The sequence below is a fragment of the Cucurbita pepo genome, chromosome LG15 (assembly GCF_002806865.2).
Source record: "Cucurbita pepo subsp. pepo cultivar mu-cu-16 chromosome LG15, ASM280686v2, whole genome shotgun sequence".
Lineage (NCBI taxonomy): Eukaryota > Viridiplantae > Streptophyta > Magnoliopsida > Cucurbitales > Cucurbitaceae > Cucurbita > Cucurbita pepo.
Window position 1 is genome coordinate 6,582,923 of NC_036652.1, and position 11,163 is coordinate 6,594,085.

Sequence of the window (11,163 nt, forward strand, 5' to 3'; positions counted from 1 at the left end):
TTGGCCCTCAATTTAGACTCCACAAAGTTTTTCATGGTGGGATGAGACAGGAGAGAGAAATAGAAGCAGATAGAGTTGTAGAGAAGGAGAAGACAAAGGTGAGAAAGATAAAAAAAGAAGAGAGGGAGAGAGGAGGGAGGGGGAGAAGAAGCTAGAAAATAAGATATAGATGAGAGAGGAGGGAGAAATTTTCTCTAGTAATTCAAAGGTAAAACATAATCTCACTCACTAAATTCCTTCTCTTGTTTATTGTTTTTATAAAGTGAATTGAAGATTCACAACCTTTCCATATCAACAATTCATATATAGATTATCACATTGAAAAGAGAATCTTAAAATTCAAATATTAATTATCACACTAAAAAGAAAATCCTAAAAGCATGTTTCAGGCAAAGGCGATCCCAATGGATTCACTAATTTGAAGAAAGTGGAAGGTCACCGTTTGCTGCTTTATCGTACAGAATGCCAATCAATACAAAGAAAATGACTCAGAAGACAAAGCCATGTGGCTTCCAAACCTTTCATCTTCACTCACTAAAAGTAGCATTTTCTATGATGTATACTATGCTTCCCCCACCTTATCACTACATAAACCTTCTTGTTCATTGGATCTTTTTCAGCCCTAATACTTATCCCTCACCATCAAACTGCCATTAGTTAGCATTTGATTCATAGAAAGGAATTAGAAATCAAGATCGTTGTCAACAGGGACCTTCGTTGGCCAAAAGTTGTAGTTTACTTTTCTAGGAGTCGAGTCATGACCTTGGTGCCTGACCTTCTCTAACAACCACTGTCCAAGGTGGAAAGTTGACAACCGTTGAGATTATGTATTTAGAGATAAGATTTGATAACCACAAAGAATATTCTAAAGGATCTGCTAATCCTATAGTAAGATTCTCTATCATGGACTGCCTACCCACACCAACCGAGAAACGAAGCTTGCAATCCCTCCCTAATCCCACACGACTTCGATCCTTCCAGTGGAGAACTAGATCATGGTATTGAACATGGCATACCAATGCCAAGGACAGCTAAAGATTCAAATGCAGAAGTATCCATTCCAGTACTTGACACAGTAAGGTCATACGGATTTTGTAAATGCCTCAATAATTAGAACTAATGATATGAGTTGTAGCTTCGGTTGTACATTATAATTTCAAAAAGTTCTCAAAGTTCATGGAGTGATAGTGATGCCATTGAATAGGCATCGCCAACCTGGTTGAACTGGACATCATCCTATCTCTAAAAAGTGATAGTTAAGATATTTTCGCACCAAGTTCGTCACAGTTTCTACTTTTCTAAATCCGCGTGACGAACGACACCAGCATTTATTATATGTCCTGGAAGCATAAATTCTTGATGATGCTTATGAAAATCCATTATCAAAGCATTTAGTAGCTGGGTTCCTAAAGTGTTCAAAGGACCATTAAATCGATAGAAAGAACAAAATTTCACACTCGAGCATCAAACTCTTGCAAAAAGTTTCGATAATGAGTACTCTATTCATGACTCTTCATGGAGATACTGTCTGCAGATGCATAATTTAGCTGGGTCACTGTTTTCTTCAAACAGAGGGACCCTTGAGTGAACCAAATGAACCCACAAAGACTGGTTGGCTAGTTGGCAGGGGATTTAAAAAAACAAATACAAACTCGAAAAAGCAAGAACCTAAAGAAGCAGTCCAAGTTCAGTGCTTAAGCAAGTAAACTAAAAATGGAGCTTAAATATTTTCTTTAATTGAAGACATACTACATGTTGCCAAGAACATGCCCAACATCAATAATTTAGTGCTTTTTTTTGCATTAGAGGCTCAAGGATTCACAAGTTGCCATTCCTTTTTCTATTTTTCGTTTCTAACATTTGTGCAAGCAAATGGTAGGCCATTGTGTTTTGCACTAAACAAGGCAAACCATGTGAGATATTGCCAACTTCTTCACCTGCTATGTTTTTCCCCCCTCTTCTTACCTTTCTACTTATCCATGACAAAAATTCTATATATAAATACATAAACACTCACTCAGTGACTCAAAGCTCACTACAAGTACCATAACAAGTCCTTTCAAATCCAGTTCAAAAGGCAATTCAAAAACAGGGCCTCTTCTTTCTTCTAATCCTACAGAGATGGGAATCCATTTGACAGGAATAGCAAACGCAAAGCAAAAGCTACAGAGAACACTTTCGGAGAAATACGGGATTGGATCGGCGGTCACGAATGTTCCTAAAGGGCATTTCGCAGTGTACGTAGGAGAAACAAGGAAGAAGAGATTTGTTATTCCGATATCGTACCTGAATCATCCATTGTTCAAGGATTTGCTGAACCTAGCGGAAGAGGAATTTGGATTCGATCATCCAATGGGCGGCCTCACGATTCCTTGCAGCGAAGACTACTTCATCAGCTTAACTTCATCCCTAAATTGTTCATAAATTCGCAAGCTCCTTCAAATTCTGCTCTAATTTGACATTTTCTTGCTTCGATTCTGTGTTTTTAGTCAGAGAATTGAAATCGAGAGATTCAAGCAAAGTTGGTCTCTGTGAATTTTGTATCAATTTTTTTTTTTTTTAAGAATTTTTTTTCATCATCATTCATTGTTCTTCCTCGTTATTATTACCATTTTAAACTTCCTAACAAATATTTCATTCCCCTCTTTACAACTCCGGCATATTTCGGATGCTTGAAGGCTTCGTTGACGCGATGTGATCGGGATAACTCTTAGATTCTCGACGTTTTAGAGAGTTTTTATTCAAATCCCGACTCAACCCCTCACTGTACTCGTTAAAAAGAGAAATGAATGTCACGACACCTATCCATTTTTTACCTTTTCACAGTTGAGAAAAGCGGAATCCTCATCCTGAGTCGAGTCCGCATTGCCATACGAATCGACATCGGTCAAACCAAGAGCTCCTATTTTTTCTTTGACTGATATCTCACAGTTTACTCTCTTGGGAGTCAGCGTTCTCATTCGCACACCGTCCAATGTGGGATCTCACATCGTTCGAGGGTGTGAAAGCTTCTCCCTAAAAACTCGTTTTAAAACGTGAGACTAACGACGATAAGTAAGGTTTGAAAATGTCACTATTTTCATATGTTTTGGAATTATTATCGAAGTTGAATGGCTAGTGATAGAAAATAATTATATTTAATTATTCGTTGAAAGAAGTTTTTCCATTTTTTTTTTTAAATAAAAGTTTCTTTAAATATATACGTGCATATCGACATTATTTTATCTCAAATTATATTAAACTTTGTAACATTTTAAAAGGCTTTTTAAAAAGACGATAATTATTAAAAATTAAAATATTACGAGAGCAAGAAACCATGAATTAAGATTCGGTTTCTTTCATGAACTCGAATATAATTCAACTGATTAAGATATATGTCTTCGATTTGTGAGGTCAAAACGTTCAAAAAAATTATGTATCGACTTTCTGCTAGCAAATCAATTGAAGTTGTCAAAACTAATTTGATCGAAGTGTAATTAATTAATCAGCAAACAAATAAAAAAAAAAACATATGTACCTAAAAATTTATAAAAATGTTTGAAAGAAGAGACCCGAACTGTTTTTTTTATTTTTTATTATGATATTAATATTTTAAACTAACATTATTTACTGTTTTTATAATCATTTATAGAATCAAATAAATTAAAAATATATAAAAATAACAATAAAACAGAGGGAGGAGGCAAACAAATGGATACAAGATATTTGCTATGAGGACAAATATGATACCTTACAGTAGACACAGAAAGCAATAGTAAAATATATTTGTCTATAATAAAAGATCAAATAATATATATATATATATATATGATAAACTATAATTTATGACTAAATATTATCGCTCGATTATATTTGATAATTATCCTGATTTTTTTTTTCTTCAAATTTTGTGATACCCGAATAAAAAATGAGTACATGAATGGAGCGAGACCGCATTCAAATAAGAGTAATTTTGAGGATATAATGGTTAAGAATGATTTAAAAAAAAATTGATAGTTCGGTGACGGTATACTTTACGTGAATACGAGTCATAAAATCCAATACAACTCGATTTTTTTTTTTTTTTAAGAAAAGATGACGAGCCACCTCCAAAACAAAACAAGGTCGTTTACGATCCTACAAAAATGAATTGAAAATTTTGTTAAGATGAAGAACGAAATACGAAACTGTGACGAAGAAGGCCTTCCGTCCCCTTCCTATAGACATCTCTAGTCATGTTCGGGTCGGGAAAAACCCGATCCAAAGTACTAGTATTTTCAGACATAATTGTACGTATTTGAGAGTTGTGAGGGGACGTAGAACGGCCGTGTCTGGCGGAGGATCGTTGAGGCCTTTAATGGAAGGGGGCCGTCGCAGGCTGTCGCCTAACGAGCACTCTTCCGTACAGGTGAAGCTCTTATACAAAGAATAAAACCTTCAAGGTTCCATGCACAGAGCCACGCATTCATTTGCCGACAAATCGCATTCATTTCGCCACGACCCGTTCAATCTAGTTTACGTGCATCTCGACTTTAAAAAGTTTTGTTTTTATTGTATGGCATGTAAGTAAGGACAACGTCTCGATTGATAAAAGATTCTTTTTTTGCATCAGACAAGAAAGTGACATCTCGAGAACCTAAATCTAAAGTCACGAAAGAAAACCTAAAATGGGTCTGTTCGTTGTTGTAAAATCTCGAAATTGAAAAAAAAGCAAACGAATTCAAATTTTATAATTCTTAATAGACGTGTTTTAAAAACCACAAGACTGATTGTGTTACATAACGAGCCAAAATGGACAATATCGGCTAGCGGTGAGCTTGAGCTGTTACAAATGGTATCAGAGCTAGACACCGGACGGTGTGCTAGCGAGAACGCTAAACGCCCTGGGAGATGGATTGTGAGATCCCACATTAGTTGAGGAGGGGAACAAAACATTCCTTATAAGTGTTATGAAAACCTATATCTAGCACGTTTTTAAGACGTAAAATTGACGACGATACGTGACGGGTCAAAGTGGAAAATATCTATTAGCGATGGGTTTGAGATGTACACTCGTATATTTCGAAAATTTTCATTTTAACCCTTAAACTTTGAAATTATTTCAAAAATACCCTTACAAGAATTTTTTTTTTCTTCAAATAAAGGACGATAGTAATGTAAAAACACGAGCACATAAAGACATATACGTGCAAAGATGCCTTATACTTGACTAACCAATTACTCAAAACACACAATATTAACATCACCCAACAATTATTTAAATGGATTCTACCCTTTCGAGCAGGTAAAGATGTTATTCTCGATCAAAAAGTCATCATTCGTATTTAAACATGCATCTGTTAGAGATCACTATCATAATGTCAGTTTAAGGACGGTATAAATCTTTATCAGTACAACACCTTTTACATGAAACGAGAAAATGAAGTCACGTGCAGCTTAAGTTAAATATTTTAACGACAGAATCATACTTTCAAATGTTGCTAATAGAGATCTCATAGTGTCTGCCATTATGTTTTAGCTAAATAGAACAGAATACTGCAAAACAGGAGCGTGATGTTCTTTTTCTTCTTACTTTACATAAAATAATAGGTTGACTTTAGCTCGAGATTCTCGGTATTTTTCTCGAGATCTTTTTCGGTCAATGATGAATGAAATTATAATGCCAAGTTGACATATTAAAAGTCAAATTCCACTAAGGTCTCCTCCTCTTTTAACTACATGTGTTCCTCAAGTGGTGGAAGAGAATGGAAGACATTCTATACATTTCTAGAGTGGTTTTTAAATTTTATTTAAATTTTATTTTTATTTTACTCCTTCAAATTTCAAAAATAAATAAATAAATAAATAAATAAATAAATAAATAAATATATATATATATATATATAATCCCTTTTTATTAATTATTTTACAACTTTTATTATTTCTTTAATTTAATAAAAAAAAAATATTATGGTTCGAATTAATTTATATTTCAATTTTTCCGTAAGTAGATAAAGATTTATAGTGTATTTTATTCATAAAAATATTATTCTACGTTGGTGTTCATAGAATCGGTTAGGTCGGTTGGTTGGGTCGTAAATTTTTTTAAATTTAAACAATTCTTATTAAATAATGAACCCAACTAACCCAATTTAACCGAACCATAAATTTTATGAGTTAGGATGGTTTACGTTGTTCAAGTCATTTGTTTAATTTTTTATTTTTAATAAAAATAAAATATTAGTTCGTAAAACATCTATTTATTTATATTTAAACATTTAATTAATATTTTTCACTTAAATTTAATATTTATTTTTAAAAGTCGTGGAAGAATAAATAATAATAAAAAAAAAATTTATATTTTTTTTAAATAACAATAAATAAAAATGAGTTTATAATCCGACTTAAACCAAGATTGACTACGAGTCACGAGCGTTTTTTTTAACATCCTATATGCAACAAATGAAACGAACACTCTTAAATTATTTTGAGGTTTGGACACGTGGCAGACGCGGAACCGTAATGTCGGAGAACCACCGTGTCTCTCGGAGGTTGTCGGATCTTTAATGGAAAAGGGGTCGTCGCAGGCTGTCGCCTCACGAGCGTTTGAGTACGGGAAGCTCAAATACAAAGAATGACATGTAAGAAAGGAAGAAGAAGAAGAAGAAGAATGTGTGGGTGTTAGGGTGGTGACAAATGGCATTCATTTTCTTGTACCCTTCTTCTACCTTCTTCCCTCCAATTATTTATTTGCCACCTAAGCTCGCTCACGCGGATCCCGATCCGACATTTAATGGTTGAAAATGCTACAAAAGTCCCATGTTCGATGAAAAGATCGATATTGTTAGCTTGACCCGTTACGTATCGTCGTTAACTTCACTGCTTTTAAAACTCGTCTGTTAGGGAGAGGTTGTCACACCTTTATAAGGATTGTTTCGTTCTCCTCTCCAACTAATGTGGGATCTCACAATCCATACCCTTATAAGAGAGACGCGTTTTAAAATCGTGAGGCTGATGGTGATACGTAACGGGCCAAAGTGGACAATATCTGCTAGCGGTGGGTTTAGGTTGTTACAAATGGTTTCGAAACTAGTCACTGGTCCGAGTAGGGATAGACTCTTTCCATAATAGGCATGTTTTAAAATCATGAGGTTGAGGGCAATACGTAACTGGCCAAAGTGGACAATATCTACTAGCGGTAGGTTTGGGTCGTTACGAATGATATCTGAACTAGTCATTGGACAGTGTGACACACTAGTCGGAGTAGGGCTAGACCCTCTCTGTAGCTCCGTAGTAGACACGTCTTAAAATTGTGAGGTTGAGGGCCATATGTAACGGGCCAAAGCAGACAGTATCTGCAAACAGTGGGTTTGGGTTGTTACGAATGATATCAGAACTAGTTACGGGACAATGGGACGCACTGTTGGAGTAGGGCTAGACTCTTTCTATAGTAGACGTGTTTTAAAACCGTGAGGTTGAGGGCGATATGTAATGGGTCAAAGCGGACAATATCTTTAACCGTGGGCTTGAGTTGTTACGACGTTACTTACTTATCTTGAACTGATTTTAAAAATAAAGCCTATAATTTAATTTAAAATCTATAAATTTGTAATAAGACAATCGATTAGGATGAATTTTCAATCTCGTGTTATAAAAATTTAAAATCATGGACCAAATTTTATTCGATATAAATGCAAAAAACGTCAACGTCAACGTCAACGTCAATTATTATTATTCGTCGTTGTGATTATATGCTAATTTTACTCTTAGAATTTCAAATCGATTGAATCTAGACAACTCGTTCCTATCTTTTTAAGATAAGACGGCCCCTCTTTTAGCGACCTACAACCTTACAAACAAAATAAGATCCATACGTTGAATAAAACGTGTATGAAAATGTGTTATCTTGTGCAAAGTTCATTACTTTACGCGTGACAACAAAATTGCCGATATGGCTAGTTGACCAAGTAAAAAACGTACATTTTAATTAAAATTTGAGTTTTTTCTTCCAAATAATTATATTATAATTTCTTGCTTTGCTCGAGTTTTTGATCGATGAATATTATTAAAAATTGTATGGAAAAGAGAACAAAAAAAAAAAAAAAAAACGGGCGAAAATTTGGATCGNGAAAATTTGGATCGAGTAGAAAAAATAATATAACACAAAGAGTGAGCTTGGAACATGGAAGAATTATCAAATGAGACTTTCAAATACTCGTGGCTTTGTCGGTATGTTACGACCGAGTGAGTGATGTGGAAAAGTAAAGCTATACGGGTTTATGTCGATTTGATCAAATACTCATGGCTTTTTGGGTGTGTTACGACCGAGTGAGTGAGGTGGAAAAGTAAAGCTATACGGGTTTACATCGATTTGATGAAATACTCTTAGCTTTGTCGGTATGTTACGACCGTGAGAGAGGTGGAAAAGTAAAGGTATACGAGTTTATGCAGATTTTATCAAATACTCATGACTTTGTCGGTATGCTACAACTAAGTGAGTGAAGTGGAAAAGTAAAGTTGTAACAGTCCAAGCTTACCACTAACAGATATTATCCGCTTTGGCTCGTTACCTAGCGCCGTCAGCCTCACAGTTTTAAAACGTGTATGTTAGGGAAAGATTTTCACATCCTTATAAGGAATGTTTAGTTTCCCTCTCCAATCGTGTGGGATCTCACAATTCATCCCCCTTTGTGTCTACCTTTGATATCATTTGTAATAGTCCAAGTCCACCGCTAGTAGATATTGTCTGTTTTGTCCCGTTACGTATCGTCATCAACCTCACGGTTTTAAAACGCGTCTGTTAGAGAGACGTTTCCACACTCTTGTAAGAAATGTTTCATTCTCCTCTCCAACTAACGTGGGATCTCACAAAAGCTATACGGGTTTACGTCGATTTTATCAAATACTTATAGCTTTATCAGTACGTTACGACCGAGTGAGGTGAAAAAGTAAAGCTGGGTTTACGTCGGTTTTATCAAATACTCGATCCGATAAGATTCCTGCAATCCGTCTTATAGATCTTCTACGAAAAAGATGCAAATGGGAAGTTTAGGATATGAAGTCAAATTCTAATAAGGTCCTCCTCCCACCAAGAAGTGCTTTCCTATAAAGTGTTGGAAAAGGAATGGAAAGCCTACTACTCCCAATTGGTAGCCCTTTTAGTAGTGAATCCTTCTTGATCATCCACTTTCCTAGAGTGGTGGAAAACAATGTAGGACATAGGACATCTCGAATTAGGTTAAAGTTTTAGTTGACTTTCCCGAGCTCCTTAAAGTCCAAGGTTTGGTCGGGATGATCAGATTATAACGCACAAGCTGTCTAATGTGCAACGAGAGCAAGTTCGTGGAGACCCTGTTCACACATGTCATATACTGAGTGGTGCAATTGTGTCCGTGACTGTATTTTTCTTTCTTATCTACAAACAGTGGAAGATAGCTAAAGGTTATTTTTTTTTTCGAGTCTTTCGATTGTAAAGGTTGTAGCTTTCAATCGTTGAACGTTTCGAGTGTTGCACTACACAAAAGTGCATTGCTTCACATCGTACACTCAACGCTTAAACGTGATGTCTTGATCAAGTCACGAGTCTTTTTTCATCCCTACTAATTCGAGCCAAGCGATCGTGCGTGGGTCCGTTCTCGTCCAAGTTGGGCCTTTGGATAATACCACTTTAAGGGAAGAAGAATCACAATCCAAATCCCCCAAAGAAGTTTCTATATAAAGCTACACGATTTCGAGCTCTCAAAGAGGCAGCAAAATTAGAACTATTTTTGACAAATTTCTCTCTGGGGCATTTCATCGAACACTTAGCAACATGGGTATTCTGCCGGAGATCATTCATCACGCAAGGCAAATAACTCACCGATCAGCGTCGTCGCACCACCGATCGGGTTGTTCGGATGTTCCGAAAGGCCATTTTGTGGTGTATGTTGGGGAGGAAGAAGATGAGAGGAAGCGATTTGTGGTGCCATTGTCGTACTTGAAGAATCCCCTGTTTCAAGAACTGTTGAGCCAAGCTGCTGAAGAGTTTGGATTTGAGCATCAGGTTGGTGGTATTACGATACCTTGTGCGCACGATCATTTTCTGAGTTTAACTTCTGGATTGAGCTGAGCCATAGCTGAAATTGATTAGAACTGGGAATCCATTTGCTAAAAGCTTCAAAAGCTTGAAAATGGTGGAGCTCTGTAAATTAGGGGTTTTAGAGTTTAGCCATTGATGTATTGTTTTGAATCATTAGATCATTGGAATCCGTTTTCTTTCTATATCAATCGTTCGCCATGTTTCGTTAGTGTTCATCGAACCATCAGTCTCGTTTGTTCATCGAACCATCAGTCTCGTTTTGTTTATCTTCAACGCCATGTTTGCATACATCCCACCCTTCTACATTCACAGCTAGCAGATATTGTCCTTTTTGAGTTTTCCATTCTAGGGTTTAAAAACGTGTTTACTTCGTTCTATTCTCTAACCGACATGGGATCTCATAATCCACCCGAGCCAACGTCCTTATTGGGACTCGTTCCCTTTTCTAATTGGTGTAGGATTTCACAATCCATCTCAGGGCCAGGCGCTGATGAGCACATTGAACTATCCATGTGGCTGAGAGCCCTCACAGCCCAGGCACAACGACGCAATTATCAGGGGTGCGCTCTACCACTGAGCTAATAGCTCATCCCCCATTCGGGACCTAGTGTTCTTATTGACCCTCGTTTCCTTCTCCAACTGATGTGGGATCTCACAATCCACTATCTCGGGAAGACTTTCTTATCCCTGCCACATTGGTCTTCTAAGTTGACAAGATTTTGACCACCGAGAAAGTTCTAAAGCAATTAGGTCGGTTTGATAACCACTTATGTCTTGTTTCATAACTAATTTTCTCATGCATTAATATCTTGTTTCATAAATGGAGTTACACGCGTGCATTAGTTAGCTAAATCAACGAGTTCACGACCTATGCAACTCTAAAAAGTTCACAATTCAATCCAACCTAACTCTCTATTTTTGGATTAAATTGTTGAGTTTTTTTTAAATTATTTATAAAAATATCTACTTCGATATAATACATGTTACATTAATAAATAAAATATCGTAAAACCCAAATTTCAAACATTTACAAGTCACAAAACATCGCTAATATCGATTACGAACGTCAAATTTTCTTAATCTTTATGATTATAACCCTGTTTTTGGGTTGGTAGGGTTGACCCGAC

The 11,163-nt window shown here is 36.1% G+C and overlaps 2 protein-coding genes across 3 annotated transcripts; both read left to right on the forward strand.

Moving 5' to 3' along the window:
* The first annotated feature begins 938 nt into the window (after positions 1-938).
* On the forward strand, positions 939-2,576 carry LOC111811205 (auxin-induced protein 15A-like). The gene has a single exon (XM_023697959.1). It carries the CDS (start codon positions 2,122-2,124, stop codon positions 2,422-2,424), a length of 303 nt encoding a protein of 100 aa, XP_023553727.1. The 5' UTR covers positions 939-2,121; the 3' UTR covers positions 2,425-2,576.
* A 7,134-nt stretch (positions 2,577-9,710) lies between these two features.
* LOC111776254 (auxin-responsive protein SAUR15-like) lies at positions 9,711-10,799 on the forward strand. Of its 2 annotated transcripts, none has more exons than XM_023655656.1 (2): positions 9,711-10,000; positions 10,495-10,799. In XM_023655656.1, the coding sequence occupies exons 1-2, from the start codon at positions 9,770-9,772 to the stop codon at positions 10,525-10,527; spliced, it is 264 nt and encodes an 87-aa protein (XP_023511424.1). In that variant the 5' UTR covers positions 9,711-9,769; the 3' UTR covers positions 10,528-10,799. The 2 variants fall into 2 exon arrangements, with proteins under 2 accessions (XP_023511424.1, XP_023511423.1); XM_023655655.1 differs by having other exon boundaries at positions 10,515-10,799.
* Positions 10,800-11,163: the final 364 nt, after the last annotated feature.